The following is a 20,772-nucleotide window of genomic DNA, read 5'->3' as shown; positions in this document are numbered from 1 at the left end:
ATTAGCCGAATATTTTTTATTTTGATCTAACAATTTCAAGCAGGTGCTAAATATAAGTTTTTCTTTACCTTTAAAATACAGCAGTAATAACAAACGCTTTTCAATATTTTAAAATATGTAAATTAATATTTAAATGTCTTCTTTAAAAAAAAGGAAAAGTTTTATTTTTTTCTTGAATGTAATATTATCCTAATTTTTATCATAATAATAAGTTGAATATAAATGCTGTTAAATCGATGGGCCAAAAGTTCTTCTCTACACGGCATTATTTTAACAATCTTGTGTCATCAAATTAACCACAACATTAGTTTGTATTAAATTAACTCGATCTTTAATCCACGTGTTATAGCCAATGAAAACCAACCACGTGTTTAACCACAAAAACCAATTCTTAATTAGTGCACCAAAAAAGAAAAAAATTAAAACCTGGTATACAAAGAAACAAGAGTATAGCTACATTAAAATGAGGATCATATAATTTATTATTTAATTGTTAGCCTTTAATATTGCATGTAAAATTAAATATCGCTCACATTAATGGTATTTTACTACAAAGAGGTAATTGAGCAAATAATAACAATCATTAAATTTTCAACCAACTCTGATAGATATAATCAATGCTTTATTTATATGCCAAATACTATTTGAATTGTACTTAATTTTATCCAGTAAAATATTACTAACTCAATAATAATTTAGGTGGAGTTTAAAAGATGACATTAAATCATTTTATGGGTATGATTTTATGATTAAAAAGAATCATCCCCGTTGAAGATTTAATGAAAGGGAACAAAGCAAAAGGCCTCAAAAAAATTTTTTTAATTTTTTTCACAGGCGTGCACTTGTAAAAAATTCGGAGTGCGCATATCATTTGGGCCCCTGTGGACGATTCGGATCACATCATCGCGAAAAGTGGACGGTTCGCGATGGCCGAACCGAACAAATCCAAGCACTCTCCGGATTTTTTGCAATTAGGCCCCTCCTCCTTAAACAAATTACAGAGGAGTCCAAGCTATCTCCTCACTCAGCATTTCCTTACATTTGTTTTTTCTTTTTTTTTTTATTTTTTATTTTTCCCCTTCTGGAATGTTAATAAAATGTCACGAGATATATATGTATATAAATATACTCTCGAGGCGGCGAGGGATAGAAGAGAAGCGGGTGGAGATCTCCGAGACTCATCTCCTCCTCCTCTACCTTTTTTAGATCCTCGAAACCCTAAATTGCGTGTGGAGAAGGAAAGCGGAGAAGAAGAAGAAGAAGAAGATTCTCCGGGTTTTGATGAGGTGTAGTTCTCAATCGATTCCCCTTTTCGAGCTCTTCTTTTTGATCTCTTGTTGATGCTCTGGTGCTTTGTTAAAGAAAGTGAGGAAGGGGAAAGGGCGAATCTGGGGTTTCGAATAGTTCTTGATCGATTCCTCCTTTTTTGATGTTCATTTTGATTCCTTGTTGATAAGGCTTTGCTTTGGAAGCGAAGGTTAGGAAGGGGATAAGACAATTTTCTAGGGTTTGAGTAGTCCTTGATCGATTCCCCCTTTCTTTTGATCTATTGTTGGTAGGGTGGTGCTCTGCTGACGAAGGTAAGGAAAGGGAGAAGAGGATTCTAGGGTCTTGAGTTTTTCTAGATCCATTCTCCCGTTCAAGCTCTTATTTTGATCTCTTTGTTGATAGGGCGGTGTTTTGTTAGTGCCTGATATCCGTTGTTTGCGAGGCTGGGGCGTGGGAGCTCCCGATCGGGCCACTGGAGCTGCACGGATTGGCTTCGAGTCATGGCCGGGATGGAGATCGATTCGCCTCCCAAGGAGGAGATCGCTTCCGTTTCCGCCAATGATCGGATTGTGCAGGCACGATTCTACTGCTTATTGGCACTTTTTATTTGTTTTTGATTCGGCATTATTGTTCAATCCTTCATGTTTTGTTTGGATATGGATGAGTTGTTAGTAAATTGGCATTTAGTTAATTCAATCTTGTTAGCAGCCCCATTGAAAATTTCCATTTTTCTACCTTAGTTTCCAAATATTTTAGCTACCTGTTTTCCTTAGTAAAAATATGAATTAAAATTTTCGGACTTGAAAATATCATATGTTTGAGTGCGGAATCAGTTGTGCTCCACACTGCTAAGGTAATGTTTCAATCCAACTAGGACATTCCTTGGTCTCTAATATTCCTTTCTTGTTACTTCAGAGACTTATACAGCATGGGGTTCCTCAAGAGAAACTGTTGCAGTTCCAGTTGGGATTAGTTCTCTTTGCAAAGGAGAATAAATCAAGGATTCCTGAGATGGTCTCCTGCATTTTAACAGCTGCTGCTGACATATTGGAATCCCGCGGATCACAAAAAACTCATTCTGGAGGAGCCCTTAACAATGAAAGTATCAAAGATGTATATGCTGTGAGCTTATTGTGGTTGCAGTGGCTAATGTTTGAGGGAGAGCCCAAACTAGCTCTTGAGGATTTGGCCCGAAAGTCAGTGGGCCAACGGGCTGTGTGCGGTGCTGTTTGGGGCCACAATGATTTGGCTTACCGTTGCCGAACGTGTGAACATGACTCAACTTGTGCCATATGTGTTCCTTGCTTTCAGAATGGCAATCATAAAGATCATGATTATTCAATCATTTACACGGGTGGTGGTTGCTGTGATTGTGGAGATATCACTGCATGGAAGCGTGAGGGTTTCTGTTCAAGGCATAAAGGAACTGAACAAATCCAACCTCTATGTGAAGAGTTAGCGAATTCTGTGGGACCCGTGTTGGATTCTCTTCTTAGGTATTGGAAGGACAAGGTTTGCATGGCAGAATTTCCTCCCCGAGCTAGAGGCCACCGTAGTGATGTACAGGGTAATGTTGCGAATGAATTGACTAGCGAAATTGTTGGGATGTTGCTCGACTTCTGCAAATGTAGTGAGAGCTTGCTTAGTTTCATATCTAAAAGGATGTATGCGTGTAGTGATTTGTTGGATGTTCTTGTCAGAGCAGAGAGGTTCTTGGATGATAGCAAGGTTGTAAAGAGGCTACATGAATTGCTTTTGAAACTGCTCGGGGAACCGCTATTCAAGTATGAGTTTGCCAAAGTTTTCACAGGATATTATCCGTTTGCTGTGAATGAAATTATTAAAGACGGCATCAACTCGATGCTTGAGAGTTACCCGCTCGTGTCAATCTTCTCTGTTCAAATATTTACTGTACCTTCCTTGACTCTGAGACTTGTTCATGAGGTTGATCTGTTGGCTGTACTTATGGGATGCCTGAGAAATTTACTCCTTTCATGTGTTAGTGAAGATGGTCATTTACAGGTAACATATTTTCTCTTTCAATTCTTACTGAAATTAATTATAAAAAAGTTTAAAACACAAGTTTTGGAACTTTAAATCTAAGGAAGAATCGCCACTTAGTGCTGCTCGGTCTAGTTTTCCTTCTGCCTTTAGCTCCGGCCTCTCCCAGGGATTTTTTGACAAGCACAGAAAATTATCGAGCTTCTACTGGCATGGGGAGTGCAATGAGAATTTGATCCCCAAAACCTAAAGCTTGTGTTTGGAGCTTCTGCTTTTGCTGCAGAGAGAATCTGTCGGGACGTACTTACATTGAAAATATTTCTTGTCCTAACAGTGCTATCAAAAAGACCTTCTTTGAAGTGCTTTACACCCTTGGGCAGTTTTTTTTTTAATTTTTTCCAAATTGATTTCTTATGTTTTTTTTTTTTTTCACTTTTTGTCAGGCAAGCAAGTGGGCAAACATATATGAAACCACAGTCCGTTTAGTGGAGGATACACGCTATGTTTTGAGCCATGAGGAGGTTTCCAAGTATGTTGTTCATGAGAGGCCTGATATATTGAGAACATGGATGAGCCTCTTAAGTACTGTACAAGGTATGGATCCTCTGAAAAGAGTAATGGGTCTTCATGCAGAGGACGAGAATGAAAATCTTCCAGCTCCCTTTATATTAGGGCAGTATATTGGCAATGTCCATAACCTTTTGGTAGAAGGAGCATTTTCCAATTTTGAATTCAAAGAATTGATGGATGTTACTCTATGCTCCTCATGTAATCGAGGCTTGGATGATAAAGATAGTCAGTGTGATTCAAAGGTAGTAAGGCTTTCCCAAGAATTTAGTGATGTAGATTGTAGCAAAAGAGATGGCCCAAGAGTTCCCTCTCCTGCCGTGTGGATGATTCATGAATCCCTGAAGGCTATTGAGAGTTGGTTGGCACCTAATATGGTAGTAGAGAGTGATACATCCTCCCTTATTGATGCTGGCAGCAGTTGTTGTAATTTCTTGAGTTTGAGAAAGAAACTTCTTAAGACCAAAGAGGGCGCAGGTTTTTCTGACCCATCGGATAACTGTCTCATGGATTTCGATTCTGGGGAAGAAGTGGATGAACTGGGTATACTGAACATGGTTGATTGGCCTCATATTGTTTATGATGTTAGCTCACAAGAAATATCTGTTCATATTCCTTTACATCGATTACTTTCCTTACTACTGAGAAAGGCTATGAAGGCGTGCTACAGTGAAGCTGACAAGCTGGATAAGTCTAGTGGCTTTTTTGGGCAGGTTTTAGGGGGCTTCAAAACTAATGGTTTTGCTGCCTCTGTGATGGAGAATCCGTTACGGCTCAGGGTATTTTGTGCTCAGGTGTCTGCTGGAATGTGGCGTAAGAATGGCGATGCGGCGATATCAACTGCTGAATGGTATCGTTCTGTGCAATGGTAAGAAACTGGTTTGAACATGCAATCACTTGCCTTAATTTTAGATTTGGTTGTCTTGATCTGACGGCCCTGAATGCCTCTTTTCTTTTGTAGGTTTGAACAAGGTCTGGAATCTGATCTCTTTTTGTTGCAATGCTGTGCTGCTTTAGCACCTCCAGAATGTTTTGTCAAGACAATTCAAGAGAGATTTGGTTTATCGAATTATACCTCCCTTAATTTTGCGGAACATAATGAGTAAGCTCCTTATATCGTTTTCTTGGCTTGTCCAGTTGTTCTTCTCTAATCTTTTGCTTGGTTTCACTTTTGCATAGGTAAACAAATTTGAATCTAATTAGGTAGCAATACTGAAACTATGGGGCTATCATGGCAACCATTTATTCATTCTAGATCCTCTTTCCAAATTTCAGATTCTAGATCTTTTATCTTTCAATCGATGAAAGGTCCAAGTAGTACAGAGGTACAGATGTGTAAGCTTTTCTTGTTGTATTTGACCCTGTTTGAGATACCCTGTTACATATGATGAATTGGGCCATTTTGGTCTAAATCAGATGTTGAGATATGTTTGGTTTTCTGAGATCTCATTTTGCGTAAACCTTATGTAATCTGTTAGTTGGCTTCTACTTAAGTTGCTCAGATTTTTTAATCTCTAGTTTTGATTGTTGTTCTCCAACTATATGCATTCTTATATTTGTCTAGAAGCATGCTTAGATTCCATTATGAAGGGCTTATTTGAGGCTGATGAAGATTGTGATCCCTAGCTGGCGTTTCTTATAGGTTTACTATTTTATAATCTTCAGTTTTGTTAATTTCAACTTTAGCTTTCGAGAAAACATTTATCCATTTAAACTACTACATTTACTGAAATTGTGGTAAACTTATTGTTTTCAGGTATGAACCAGTTCTGGTGCAAGAAATGCTTACTCTTATCATACAAATAGTAAAAGAAAGACGATTTTGTGGACTTTCTACAGCTGACAACATAAAAAGAGAGTTGGTTTATAGACTAGCTATTGGTGATGCCACTCATAGCCAGCTTCTAAAATCTCTTCCTCGTCACCTTGCAAAGAGTAATCAGCTTCAAGAAGTTTTGGATATGCTTGCAGTGTACTCAAATCCATCTGGCATGAAGCAGGTTCTGGTTTTTAAATTATAGGGTGATGTACATTCTTTGTGTTATCCTGATACTGTTAGTCCTTAAAATGTTCGCTTTAGCTCTTTAGTTCTTTTAACTTTTTCATATGTTGCAATTCCATTCCCGACCATAAGAAGAATTTTGATTTTAGCTATAAATGATCATTTCATTCCTTCAAAATGGCTTCCTTGTTTCAGTTAACTTGAAACAGGGGTAACAAAGGGCGTTTTAAGCAGTAGTCATATTCTTTCATATTCGGTCATATTCTTTTAGCAGTCTCTGTCGGAATTGCAATATATCAGAAAGTTTAAGGACTAAAGTGTTTAAGTGAAAAATTCATGGAGTATGTCACAACGTCGGGATTGTACAGGGAGTAAACATGCATCATTATGCCTTTGATTACATTGTTGCATTATTCCTTACTCTCCTGAGTTGTTCTTGTGTCACTAATAAACATATATGTTATAGGGCAAATATTCTCTTCGGAAATCTTACTGGAAAGAGTTGGATTTGTATCATCCTCGTTGGAATTCTAGGGATTTACAAATCGCAGAGGAGAGATATTTTCGCTTCTGTAAAGTTTCTGCCCCTAATTGTCAGCTACCTCGATGGACTGATGTCTTTGATCCCTTGAACAATCTTTCGAAAATTGCTACTTCCAAAGCCGTCCTTCAAATAATTCGTTCTGTTCTGTTTTATGCTGTTTACGGTGATATTTCTTCAGCATCCCTCGCACCTGATGGGGTTCTTATTACGGCATTGCATTTAATCTCATTGGGATTGGATATTTGCGACTCAAAAAGTCAAAGTCTGATGGATATTGACCAATTTGGTACTGGTGTGCTGCAACATGATGATGAATCGTGGGTGGTTGTTTCACATAATGCCCAAGATTCCTTTCCTCTTTTAACATACGCTACAGAAGAATTTGTTCCAGAGTCTGATTTCGGAAAGAAACAAAGCATGCTGTCGCTGCTTGTTTTACTAATGCAAAAGTACAAGGAGGACAATGAGAGTAGCTATTGTGGGACAAAATATTGTAATATTTCCTCTTTGATTGAGGGTTTGTTGAAGAAGTTTGCTAATCTGAGCAGTGATTGCAAGTCAGTACTTAAACGAATGGTGCCAGCATTGGTTTCTTGCATCTGGGTGCCCAACAGTGATATACGAAATTCAGCCACGGCATCTGATTCTGCTGAGAGGAAAGCAAAAGCACGTGAGCATCAGGCAGCAATAATGGTAATTGTATTGTAATATATGCTTGGTAAAAACATGCACGCATGACCTGAGCTACAGCTCATTTGAAATCGGTACCTGAAGCGTTTAAATTTTGAAGCTTTCAAAATTTGATTTTACCACCTAAGCTTTGATTATGCTTGGTTGAAGTACCTCTTGACAAGAAACTTAAATTGTATTGCAATGTTTTGGCATACTTCAAAATAGTATGCCTATTGACATATTATGTTATTTGAAGGAATATTCTGAAACATTTTTAATGGAAATCATTGAGTAGCTAAGTTTTATGTCTTTTGATGCCATTTTCTGTCTTTTGATGCACTTTGATGGAATTTTATGAAATCGAATGTAATGAAGGTTGGATAGTAAAATCAATGTTTTAAATTTTAAGTACCTATTTTAAGTGCGATAGTTCAGGTAAGATTCTGTGCGTTTTTATATATAATAGTCAAGTCGAACCAGTGCAAAGGTGTTTAAACTATTCCAATCTTGTTAATTTCTTCATTGCCTGCCGAGGAAACTTTAAGAAAAGATGCTTGTTCAAGGTCAAACAAGTTTTACTTATTTTTCTCTTCTTTTTTTATTTGTCATATCTCAGGAGAAAATGAGAGCTGAACAGTCGAAATTCATTGCCAGCCTTAGCTCCTCAGGTTATGCTGCAAATGATAATTCAATATCTGCACCAGAAAAGTCCAACGCAGAAATCATCACTGAACAACCAGTGCCGCTTTGCTCCCTTTGTCGCGATTCAGATTCTAAAAGTCCTTTGTGCTATCTGATTCTTCTCCAGGTGAGTGATTAATCCTATACAAGCATCGATTAATCCAAACATTTCTATAATTCGCCTCAGCTTTTTCCAGGCAAAGTAGTCTTTCACAAAATACTCTAGGTAAAATGCGTGTAGCCATTTCTGTTGTTGAAGGGATCTTCTTACTCTTTGCACCAATTGTTTTAGAATACTGCCAAAGAAAGACTTATAGTTGAATCTTCTGCCTACTAATAGCTTTCAACACTGTCTTAACTCTTAAACATCAATTGTGAATCTCTTAGCTCTTGCTACTTCTCTTTAACTATGTCTTTTTTTCACATAAAACAGAAATCTCGACTTGCAACTTTTGTTGAGAGAGGACCGCCATCATGGGAAAGTGGTAACCAATCAGATAAGAGAATTAGTTCGGGCGGGAAAGAAGGGTTAATTAATCTGTCCAGTGGTGGCTCAAGCAATTCAATGCAGTCTGGGCAGAACTCAAGCTTGGAATCCTCTTTAGATATTGATCAGGGTCGAGTTGAGGCATTTCTTGACTTTGGCGGACAACTTGCCAATCTTAGAAATTTCCAACTACCAGATACACGTAATAATAATGAAGAACTACTTGCCAATATTAGAAACTTCCAACAACCAGGTGCACATAGTGATAATGCAAACCCTCAGCTCTCTCTTGAGATGTTGGAGGATGCTGTTTATGTGTCTGTTTTGGGAGATTTAAGTTGTTCTGAGTCTAGTACAGATGTTTTGGATATGTCTCGTACCACAGCTGGTTCAAAGAAAAGTAGAAGCGCAATTTCTTCTGTTCTTGGAGCATACATTCAATGTCTTCCAAGAGAGACTTCAAAATGGCATCACTCTGTTCCTAGTCTTACACATGTTGCAAGTGTATTGAAACCTTCTTCTTCAGTGGCTAAGTCTAATGGTTTTAGTCCGAGCGACTGTGATGGAATTCACATTTCATCTTGTGGGCATGCTGTACATCAGGAGTGTCATGATCGTTACTTGTCATCCTTGAAGCAGAGGTATGCAATTATGATGCTTACTTTCGCCTTTTCCTACTCAGATAAAAATGATAAGGAAAAAAGAAAGAGATGAAATATGAGCTGCCATTTTTATTGCCAGTCGTTGGAAGTTTCAGGTACATTAATTTTGTTTTTCTTGTGCTCTGCAATTTCAGATACATTAGGAGACTTGGTTTTGAAGGAGGCCATATTATAGATCCAGATCAGGTAAAATGTCATCTCCACATTATGTCACGTTTTGCTTGATGTTTCATGATTGGTTTTTGATTGGTATAAATAATTTGTCTTTTCTCTCTTTTTCTAGGGAGAACTTCTATGTCCAGTATGTCGCAGATTTGCAAATTCCATCCTTCCTGCATCCTCATACTTTTCAAAGAAAGGTCCGACTAAAACAGTTCCATCAGATGATAGTTCAACATCACTTAAAGTTACTTCAACCCCATCGAGTATAAATAATAGCGCCTTACGTCTACCTCTTGCCTTGTCTCTTCTTGTAAGCACTGCAAAGATGGTGGGGCAAGGAAAGTTGTTGAAGGTCTTCTCTGAAGAGATGAACGAAACTATAGAGCCATCTCTTGAACCTTCCCTTAGAAAACTGTGTTCGCTGTATTATCCTCTTAGTGATGGCACCTTTTTAGCATCTGAACGGCTCAGCCAGTCCCTGTTTCTCTGGGACACACTTAGGTATTCTCTTATCTCTACAGAGATCGCCGCTCGTGGGAGGATGAACCCAAGTTCAGCTAGTTCAAAGACTTGTCTAGATTCGTTGTACAGCGAGCTCAATTCTTCAAGTGGGTTCATACTGTCGCTGCTGCTTTGTGTAGCTCAATCCGCTCGCAGTTTGAGCCGTCTTGAGGTTCTTCTGAGGTTCAAAGGCATTCAACTGTTTATGAGTTCTGTTTGTAGTGGTGTCTCTGCGGATGACGATCTCTTGAACCCAACTAAGAGAAGAGGTATAATAAAAGTGAATAATTTGACCCTTTACTATTTAGGGGTGTTAATTGGTAGGTTTGGTTTGATTTTGTATCTTTTCTGTTAACCGAACTATACCAAATTGTGTGCATGAGCTGAACTGCACTGTGTAGTGAAATAATTCATTTTGGTTCGGTTAGTTTTATTCTTCCTGGTGGTGCTTGAAAATTTTGAAATTAACCTACCTTTTATATGATATATGCATTAATGGATCCTGTCTGTCGAAGCTTTTGATCTGTCTTCTATAATGGCCAAGTCTTGCAGCCATCCAATCATCACTTTAGAGCTAACATGGATCAAGAGATTTAATATTCGTCTGATTTGGTTAACTCAATTCTTTATGCACTTATGGGAACTGAACCAGAATGATCAAACCAAATTGGATCAACCTAAATGACTACTGTGGTTTAGCTTGAAAGTGCACACCATTATTAATATTCAAATTTTTTTCGGAAGTACAATAATGGTACATATTATGCGGGAAACATTTACTTGATTCATCATTACTTCAGTCAGCACACTTGTAGACGATAGACATTCTCACTTGTTCTTTTTATTTTTTGCAGGTGCATTCTCACCTCTGCTAAAACATTTATATGAGGGACAAACTCATCCTGATATACAATTTTGGAAACAATCTGCTGATCCTATTCTTGCTCATGATCCTTTCTCATCATTGATGTGGGTTCTTTTCTGCATCCCTCATCCGTTTGTTTCGTCCAGTGATTTTTTCTTTCCTCTTGTGCATCTCTTCTATGTGGTTTGTGTAGTTCAGGTACATAACCACTACTTTGATGTCCTACAAAGTTCTTGTTTGTGTTGTTGGAGCTGTTACTTTAGTTTTCTTTTGTGTAAAATTAAGTTTTTTACTTTGCAGGCATTGTTAACATGTTATAACCAAGAGAATTTCGACACATCAGGCTTTAGCGATTACGTTCTTCATGATATCTGTAGTACTATGTCTGAATCTGGCTTTGTTCGGCAGTATTTCACCTCTAAGTATATTGATCCCTCTTGCGATCCGAAAGACATGGTCCGTAGATTCACATTTCCTTATCTTAGGAGGTGTGCAGTGTTGTGGAAGTTACTGCAATCACCGTCTGCAAGTCCACAATATGACAGCCCTAATATGTGGGGAGGAGCAAATTGTTTGAGCAAGGATGTGCCAGATCGACTCACGATGGAGCTCAATGGAATAAGGGAATTAGAAAATATGTTTCAGATTCAGTCATTAGAACTTGTTCTCAGGGATGAAGTTGTCCGTGATTTGGCCTTAAAATGGTGCCAACACTTCTGCGAAGAATTTAAAGCTCGTAGATATAGAGGAGCTTTGTTTTCCTCTCCTGCTGTGCCTTTTAAATTGATGCAATTACCCCTAGTTTACCAGGATCTTTTGCAAAGGTTTTTACTGATTTTGAAGTGGAAGTGATTTGAATTTAGAATTTTCTTTGGGACCTTTTTTCAGCTTATGGAATTTAAACTGATAATATCCTCTTTATTTTCAGATATGTGAAAATGCACTGCTCTGAATGTGGGTCTGTCCCAGAAGAACCTGCACTCTGCTTGCTTTGTGGTAAATTGTGCTCACCGAACTGGAAGTCATGCTGTAGGTATGACAAACAACATTTCCCTGTTAAATTATCGATGTACATTTATATCCCTAACTCTTGTAAAATCTAAATTTTCTTTATGCCCTTGGAAAGTGTATTTTCTTGGAAAAATAACCTTTATTCAGAAATTTTTAAGGCTTGTATTTATGTTTGTTCACAGGGTATATACACAAATATCTCTTAATTTTATATTCTCTTTATACATCTGTTTTGTCGTATACTATGTTCCGCTCACTTTATGCTTTTTGTAGGGCTAGTAAATGCCTGAATCATGCCGTAGTCTGTGGTGCTGGAGTTGGCGTATTTCTGTTGGTTAGAGTATGTCTCTCGATCATTCATTGCTTCATATTTAACAAGTTTTGCTTCGTTAACTTTGCTTTATGCTAATGATGACTTTGTTTTCCTTATTCAAAACTGCAGAAAACAACAATTCTGCTGCAGAGAGCAGCACGGCAGGCCTTTTGGCCGTCTCCATACTTGGATGCCTTTGGTGAAGAGGTAAGACATTTGTCTTAATTCTTGCAACAATTGAAAAGCTAATATAGCTGAAACATTATGTTGTCTACTCCTGTCATATTTAGTTTTGGTTGTATTTATTTTCTAATCGTCAAGCTATTATAGTGAAACAGTTTTTTTGTTTTTTGTTTTTTGGGTGACAAGCGGCACTAGGAAATAGGAAGAACGGAAAGAGAGAAAAGAAACACAAAATGCTTTGTGCTCTATTACAGACTTCTCTTTCTGCACTTGACTGTTGTAGTAATTATACCTTTTATATTAGCAATTAACATAAATTCATTTGTGTTTTATTTATGCCTCAATTGTTATGTTGTAGAGCTATTTAAACTGGTAAACACAAGAGTGCTTTTCTAGAGTTGAAATATTCACCTTTTCTTCTTCTTTTGTATTAATTACGATGGAATAATCTATTCACTTTGCTATTTCTTTGGGCGCAGGATCATGACATGTGTAGAGGAAAGCTTTTGTATCTGAGTGAGGAACGATACGCAGCTCTTACATATTTGGTGAGAAGATCTTGCATCTTTTCCTTTTCACACTTGTTATTTATATGAATATCATCATCAGTAGCGAACTCCTTTTTTGCGTATTTTGTTCTGCTATCTTTTGTATTTGTTGTATTTCCCGCAATATCGGCATCTGTGTTTGATTGTCCTCTGTTACTATTTCATCGTCTAATATTTTATTCATATGATAGGTGGCATCGCATAGTCTTGATCGGACTTCTGAAGTGTTACGCCAAACAACGATAAGCCTTTATGGTTCTGATTGAACTTTTCTTTGCAAGGAGATGCCTGTCAAGGTCATATTTCAAACTACAGTTTCACCTGTAAGTTGCCTCTTTGAATTTGTTTGGTGTGGAAGTTTAGTTACTTGTTTCACCCTGTGGGTCCGTATTCTCTATTTCCAAATGTGGGAGATATGATTTTGTTTGTCTTAAATTTTACAGAAAATGAGTCAGTTTTGCGTCCCGGTAATTAGCTCTAAGATTACTATCATTTACCACTATTGGGAGAATAATGCTGCATAAATTAAAATTGCATTTGCTGTTTTTTAAATGATAGTGTTTTATCTATAGGCTTTTCTGAGGTTTATTTACTGTCTAATTCGATTTTATATAAATGCTGTTAAATTAGAATGATTTTTTGGATTACCCCCTTTTCTTTTTCACATTTTTGTGAAATTTGAATCCAGTTTTTCCTTGAAGATCAACCTGGTCCTTCCTGGGACCAAACACAACCATGGGCCAGAGAGCCAAACTGAAATTATAATTTTCCATGTTCTTTATCTGGAGTGCGGGATGTGAAAGAAGAGTGGATAAGATAGTGCTGTCTACCGAATTTTTCTTATGCACAAAGTGGACTTGTTTATGTGGGAATCAATTTGGTAATTAAAAAAAGGGGAAAATCTGATTTGCAATACTTCTTTTACTCATTATTTCATCTGAAAGGCCGATGTTTGTGCCCTAGATTGCTGCTTATTGGACGTTTTCCTTTAGCCCACAGATAAATAGAGAGTTATTCTTGCAGCTATTACATATTTGTAATTTTCTTTTCCTCTTTCCTTGTAATGCAGTCTTGCATTACCTATGGGAAAGAGCTTATCCAGAATTTCTGTATATATTGCCATAGCCTCTTAATCTTAATTTATTAATACTGCACTTTTCTTTTTCAGGAACTCAATTTAGTTCTGCAGATTGTACAGATTTCCCGAGTTCTGGTGAACTTTCTGATCTTAACGCTGCTGCTTCTTTCAGTGTATAGATAGCTCCTTGCCATTATATTTTTTTTCTTCTCCTTTACTAATAATAATAATATATAATATATATATGCAATGGAAAGTGGAAGCTGTGCCGATAGCATGTATCAAACTGTTAACAATGTTGGTTGTATTTTGGTTTTTGTTTTTTTTTTTCGTAGTTGTAAATTGAGCTTAGTTTGTTTTATCTCTGCCTGTACAGTTCGAAAACCTATGTGCGACAAAAGCCACCTTATTTATGAAGGTGAAAAAAATGCGTCTTTGCATAGGTTTATTTATTTCGGATGATGTTTTCTCCACCTTTGATAGGCGGCCGTAGTGGATTTGAGGTTTCATTTCATTTGCTTTGATTCTTTTTTAGAAAAAAAAGAAAAAGATATATACTTTTAAACCCTTTGGTAATTTATGTATTTAACTGTGTTTTTTCAAGCTTTTCTGTTTGCTGTGCAAACCCATGATCTCTGGCTCATTCCCGTTTTGTTAGCATTTTGAAAACTTGCTCTTGGTGTGCAAAAGCTATTCTTTGTTCCAAGTTTGAGCGACATTATTGAAAGCGAAAATTTTATTCAGAAAGATGATTTTCGGCACCTTGAAGGCACCTTTATGGCCATGTTTAGCAACGTGTGATAGCTACAATATTTATTTTAGAGTTTGGAAAATTGTGCAGCTGTCAATTTTTTCTTTCTATTTTCTGTGGGCTATGAAATTGTGGCCTCAACAGCCCCACGCATGTGCAGTTGTTGCTGTAATTTTATACATAGAAAAAGAAAAGATTGGAAGCACTGATATATTTGGACGTTTTGGTTTACAAATGGATTCTTTCACCACAACATTTCCAAACTATAGCAAAATTATTACTGCGATAGCCATTTCCAAAAAATTGTTTTGGCGGAAAGAAGTGGAAGGATACGTTGTGAATTGTTGCGAACATGCCATCTACTTTGAATCACTCTCGTAGAAAACTATTGTATTTCTATCTTGTATCTATACAATTGAATGTTTAAAAGAGGTGGTGAGATGGCGAGCTCAATGGAATTAAGTAGTTAATTTTGTTTGCAGAAAGGAAGTTTGGATTGCTCATTATCAGTCAGGGCATGCTTAGCCCAAGAAACTTAAATTTTACATTAAAATTACTTATTTTACTGATTAATGTTAATTCTTTATTAGTTTATTCGTGAACTATTTGTGAATTTTTAAATAACTTATAAAACAGCCCATATATGTATTTTTTAAAAAAGAAATTAAAATAATTTACGTTTTGTGGGGTTTTAGGTTATCATTCGCGTCAGACTTGTTCGCCCAAAAGAACAGAGGCTCTCTTTCGATGAATGAAGCGTAGTTTATTATTTCAATAAATGTAGCAGATATGATTTCAATAAATGTAACAGTAGGAAAGCCAGAAATGATTTCATCTTTAGAAAAACCCTGCCGAATCCGGAAACAGCGATCCGCTATCTAAATCAGCCGGTGAAGGAGTGGGATTCAATGCTCTCAGCTGCCATTACGTGATCTATACTTGTCCTACTGTTTTACTACTGTTTTTTTTTTTTTTTTTTAGGGGCCCAAGTTGCCCCACTCTTGTAGTCTAGTTCACCCTTCCATTGAATGAAGCGGATAGCGTGCTATCTTTATCTCAAAAAAAAAAATAAATATAGCAGATAGCATGCTATCTTTAATAATAATAATAATAAATAAATAAATAAAAAGGGGCTCATCTAGAGTGTCCGTACTCTTCCTGCGCACACGCACGCAGCGCGCTCGCTCGAAATGGAAAAAGAAAAAAAATTGTCGCTCAAATATTTTGCCCCTTCCCCTGCCTCCGCCCCCAGCCCTTCCCTTCCCCTGCGGCCGCTCGCCGATCGCCATCGGAAGCCCCCGCAGGGCCGCACGCCGCTCGACATCGGAACCCCCAGCGAGGCCGCGCGTCCACTCGCAATCTGGTTTCGAGTTCTGCTGTTCCGCTGCCGCACGCCCACTTCATCTGGTACGAAACTACAAATTCATGTTTTCCATGACTGTGAGTGGAGTTAATATTTGCTATTATCTGCACGTTAAGTGCCAAATTTTAGTAGACGTGCTCTCTCTCGTAGAACAGTAGCTCGATTGATTTGAATATAGCAGACGTGTACAATATGATTTGATCCGCAACCCCTCAAATGATTTGTTGTTCCCGTTGGTATGGATTTTATTATGTTTTTATTAATTAGATGGAAAGAATCAGAGGTGTATACCTTACTTTGATGCCAAAAAAATCTTAAGAAATTTGCTAGTTTGTAGTTTTATTTTAAAGTTTATTCTGAGTTTTACTTTTAGTGAGTAAATCCAAGTTCCGTGTTCTCTCTTACAGTGTTTATGTAGATGAATCGAAACATAATTAGTAGTTGATTGGAGATGGGCGACTGCAGAAGGTGATCGATTTCACTGCGTTGGTAATCTGTGCAAATCCCGCTTGATTTTATGTAGAAGCACTGCAATGTATTCGTAGTGATCAGTGAAACCGCCACTTGTTTTCGTAGTTCCAATTCTCTGCATTGTGGATGACACACAGAATGGATGACTGTTAAATAGTAGTTGATGCCTCAAATTATTATTTTTTTCTTTTTTTTTTTTTTTCATTCGGTAGAGTGTTCATTTGAATTTTAATTGGTGAGGAAGGTGGATAAATTGGGGAGCATCAGTTTTTGGTACTCTGGCTCTGTTGATTCTGTCAAAAATTTTATGCTTTTCGTTAACTTAATTCCTTCTGTAGGTTTAAACAGTAAATTCAAGTTATATGTTCCTTGTAGAGTAGTCATTTATATATAAATTCAATAAAATTTTGTACTGTTCGGATTCGTACTATATAAGTTGATCAGTTTCGCCACATTATTCATCTTTGTAAACCCTGCTTGATTTAGTTTAGAAATTCTCAATGTTTTGAGTGATTGAAGTTCAATTTCTACATACTGCAAACCGACCTACGCAAAGAATTATTATATTATGCCGTTGATGATTTTAAAATAGTAAAATCTTTTTATTTCGTTGGACAGAATATATCACTTTAATTGGCGAGGAAGAAAGGCGCACAGAATGGGGAGCACGAAGGAGGAGAAATTCAGATTCTGCATCGACAGGGGTGGCACATTCACAGACATATATGCAGAGATACCCGGTCAGTTGGACGGCTATGTAATGAAGCTCTTATCTGTGGACCCATCAAACTACGATGATGCTCCGATCGAAGGGATCAGAAGGATTCTCGAAGAGTTCACCAGAGAGAAAGTCCCCCGATCTTCGAAGATCCCAACTGATAAGATCGAGTGGATCCGAATGGGCACCACAGTGGCAACAAATGCTCTTTTAGAGAGGGAAGGCGAGAGGATTGCCCTCTGCGTAACTAAAGGCTTTAGAGATTTGCTTCAGATTGGAAACCAAGCCCGGCCAAACATCTTCGATCTAACAGTCACAAAGCCTTCAAATCTATACGAGGAGGTTGTAGAGGTTGATGAGAGGATTGAGCTTGTTCTTGATAAAGAAAAGGATCCTTCTTCGTCAGTCGAAGGGATATCAGGGGAGTTAATTAGAGTTGCAAAGCCTCTAAATGAAGAAGCACTAAAGCCATTGTTAAAAGGTCTGCTTGTTAAAGGAATTAACTGTTTGGCAGTTGTTTTGATGCATTCTTACACCTACCCACATCACGAACTCTTGGTTGAGAAGTTGGCTTTGAGCATGGGCTTCAGGCATGTTTCTTTGTCTTCATCTTTGACTCCAATGATTCGCGCTGTGCCCCGTGGACTAACTGCAAGTGTCGACGCTTACCTTACTCCAGTAATTAAGGAATACTTATCAGGATTCTTGTCTAGGTTTGAGGGGGGTTCAGAAAAGGTAAATGTATTGCTTATGCAATCAGACGGAGGTCTCGCACCAGAACAAAGATTTTCCGGGCATAAGGCTGTATTGTCAGGTCCCGCTGGAGGGGTTGTTGGTTACTCGCAAACCCTATTTGGGCTCGAGACACCAAAACCACTAATTGGTTTTGATATGGGTGGTACTTCTACTGATGTGAGCCGTTACAGTGGAAGCTACGAGCAGGTTCTTGAGACTCAGATTGCTGGGGTAATGATTCAAGCACCTCAGTTGGACATCAACACAGTGGCTGCCGGTGGTGGATCCAAGCTTAAGTTTCAATTTGGGTCCTTCAGGGTGGGACCTGATTCAGTTGGGGCGCATCCTGGCCCCGTGTGTTACAGGAAAGGTGGGGAATTAGCAGTCACCGATGCTAATTTGATCTTAGGAACAGTTATTCCTGACTATTTCCCATCAATATTTGGTCCTAATGAAGATCAACCTTTGGATATTGAAGCTACAAGAAAAGCATTCGAGAAGCTAGCAAGTGAAATAAACTCTTACAGGAAGAGTCAGGACCCATCGGTGAAGGATATGATCGTTGAGGAGATTGCCCTAGGGTTTATAAATGTGGCAAATGAAACTATGTGTCGGCCTATTCGCCAATTGACGGAAATGAAAGGGCATGATACACGAACCCATGCACTTGCGTGCTTTGGTGGTGCGGGCCCACAGCATGCTTGTGCTATAGCAAGGTCCTTAGGCATGTCCGAGGTCCTAATTCATCGGTATTGTGGGATATTGAGTGCTTATGGAATGGGTCTAGCTGATGTTGTTGAAGAGGTTCAGGAGCCATATTCCTCCGTTTACGATGCTGATTCTGTTGCTGAGGCCTCTCGAAGGGAGGGTCTTTTAATAGAACAGGTAAAACAAAAGCTTGGAGAACAGGGATTTAGTGATGAAAGCATTCGTACTGAATCTTATTTGAACTTGAGGTACGAGGGCACTGATACAGCCATTATGGTTAAAAGATCAGGAGGAGAAAATGCTGATGATTATGCTGCGGAGTTTCTTAGGATATTCCAACAAGAGTATCGCTTTAAACTGCAAAACAGAAAGATACTCATATGTGATGTTAGGGTTCGTGGTATTGGCACTACAAGCATCTTGAAACCACGGGAGCTTGAGCTAGTGTTGACAAATCCTGTACAGGAAGGCTCTTACAAGATTTATTTTGATAAGGAGTGGTATGAGGCTCCACTATTCAAGCTTGAAAATTTGGGTTATGGCCATGTTCTACAAGGACCTGCGATTATAATGAATGGAAACAGTACAGTGATCGTAGAACCAAAATGTAAAGCCGTTATCTCTAAGGATGGTAACATAAAAATTGAGATTAATTCACCCACAAGCGATGCAAAGATTGACGGAAAGGTAGTAGATGTAGTACAACTTTCCATCTTCAACAATCGGTTTATGGGCATTGCCGAGCAAATGGGCCAGACCCTTCAAAGAACCTCAATATCCACAAATATCAAAGAGCGGCTTGATTTCTCTTGTGCTCTCTTTGGGCGGGATGGAGGGCTTGTGGCAAATGCCCCACATGTACCTGCGCAGTTGGGGGCTATGTCTAGTGCCATTCGTTGGCAACTTAATTACTGGGGCGATAATCTTAACGAAGGCGATGTTCTTGTTACCAATCATCCTTCTGCTGGAGGAAACCATCTTCCAGATATAACAGTTATCACACCAGTTTTTGATAATAACAAAATAGTATTTTTTGTGGCTAGTAGAGGACACCATGCAGAGATTGGTGGAATTACTCCGGGAAGCGTGCCGCCTCTCTCGAAGTCCATTTGGGAAGAAGGCGTGGCGATTAAAGCATTCAAACTTGTAGAGAAAAGTGTTTTTCAAGAAGAAGGTATCGTTCGCTTACTTCAGTCGCCGTGTTTGGATGAAAATTCAGCTAAAAGAGTTCCTGGGACCCGCAGGATACAAGATAACTTATCGGATCTCCGAGCCCAGGTGGCTGCAAACCAGAGAGGGATAACGCTCATCAAAGAGCTCATCAATCAGTACGGTTTGGCTACCGTTCAATCTTATATGACACATGTCCAAAACAATGCCGAAGAAGCCGTGAGGCAAATGTTAAAACAAGTTGCTTCTAGAGTTGGAAAAGAGAAGGGAACTTATATTATTGAAGAAGAAGACAATATGGATGATGGTTCCGTAATCCATTTGAAGCTCAGTATCGAGTCTACCAAAGGTGAAGCTATTTTTGACTTTGAAGGTACAAGTTCGGAGGTTTATGGCAATTGGAATGCGCCTGAGGCGGTAACAGCGGCGGCTGTCATATACTGCTTGCGATGTTTGGTTAATGTTGATATCCCACTGAATCAAGGGTGCTTAGCCCCTGTGAAAATCTTCATTCCGGAAGGCTCTTTCCTTTCTCCGAGCGATAAAGCTGCTGTTGTGGGCGGCAACGTACTAACTTCTCAAAGGGTAACGGACGTAATTTTGACTGCATTTCAAGCGTGTGCGTGCTCTCAAGGTTGCATGAATAATTTAACATTTGGGGACGACACTTTTGGTTACTACGAAACTATTGGGGGCGGGTGTGGAGCGGGGCCCACTTGGGATGGGACCAGTGGGGTTCAGTGCCACATGACCAATACCAGGATGACCGATCCAGAAGTATTTGAGCAGCGGTATCCTGTTATTCTGCATGGGTTTGGAATTCGAGAGAATAGCGGTGGGTCTGGATTCCATAGAGGGGGTGACGGGATTGTTAGAGAAATAGAGTTTCGGCGCCCTGTGGTGGTGAGCATACTTTCTGAGAGGCGAGTTCACGCGCCGAGAGGATTGAAGGGAGGAAAAGATGGGGCCCGAGGTGCAAATTATTTGATCAGGAAGGATAAGCGGAAGGTTTATCTCGGCGGGAAAAACACTGTCGAGGTTGATGCAGGTGAGATTCTTCAGATTTTTACTCCCGGGGGTGGTGGCTTCGGCTCCCCTCCTTGATTCTTCTTACTGTCCTGTGAGATTCTTATTTCTACTTATTAAAGAGTTTTCTCTGGAATAAAAGTAATTCTCTTGTATCGAGCACAAAGCGCAAACTATGAATCTGGGCTTAAAAAGGATATACTGTATTTAGAGGTTGGTCCCTCTATATCAGAGCAATGGTTGTAATAGCAGTTACGTAATTGAATCAGAATTACCAATAAACA

General features: G+C 38.6%; 2 protein-coding genes across 3 annotated transcripts; both read left to right on the top strand.

The window, feature by feature from the left end:
• LOC109709151 (E3 ubiquitin-protein ligase PRT6) lies at positions 1,125 to 14,019 on the top strand. Of its 2 annotated transcripts, XM_020231223.1 has the most exons (19): positions 1,125 to 1,286; positions 1,672 to 1,844; positions 2,185 to 3,291; positions 3,714 to 4,705; positions 4,799 to 4,939; positions 5,594 to 5,837; positions 6,306 to 7,076; positions 7,672 to 7,863; positions 8,170 to 8,864; positions 9,020 to 9,071; positions 9,169 to 9,817; positions 10,403 to 10,611; positions 10,714 to 11,237; positions 11,342 to 11,446; positions 11,698 to 11,764; positions 11,867 to 11,944; positions 12,400 to 12,468; positions 12,660 to 12,791; positions 13,637 to 14,019. In XM_020231223.1, exons 2-18 carry the CDS (start codon positions 1,770 to 1,772, stop codon positions 12,732 to 12,734), a joined length of 6,045 nt encoding a protein of 2,014 aa, XP_020086812.1. In that variant the 5' UTR covers positions 1,125 to 1,286; positions 1,672 to 1,769; the 3' UTR covers positions 12,735 to 12,791; positions 13,637 to 14,019. The 2 variants fall into 2 exon arrangements, with proteins under 2 accessions (XP_020086812.1, XP_020086813.1); XM_020231224.1 differs by lacking the exons at positions 11,342 to 11,446; positions 11,698 to 11,764; positions 11,867 to 11,944; ... (1 more) ...; positions 12,660 to 12,791; positions 13,637 to 14,019 and having other exon boundaries at positions 10,403 to 10,517; positions 10,714 to 10,857.
• On the top strand, positions 15,516 to 20,772 carry LOC109708431 (5-oxoprolinase-like). Its single transcript, XM_020230167.1, has 2 exons — positions 15,516 to 15,704; positions 16,750 to 20,772. Exon 2 carries the CDS (start codon positions 16,790 to 16,792, stop codon positions 20,564 to 20,566), a length of 3,777 nt encoding a protein of 1,258 aa, XP_020085756.1. The 5' UTR covers positions 15,516 to 15,704; positions 16,750 to 16,789; the 3' UTR covers positions 20,567 to 20,772.

This window comes from Ananas comosus, linkage group 4, assembly GCF_001540865.1.
Source record: "Ananas comosus cultivar F153 linkage group 4, ASM154086v1, whole genome shotgun sequence".
Lineage (NCBI taxonomy): Eukaryota > Viridiplantae > Streptophyta > Magnoliopsida > Poales > Bromeliaceae > Ananas > Ananas comosus.
This window is presented reverse-complemented; position numbering and strand designations above follow the sequence as displayed.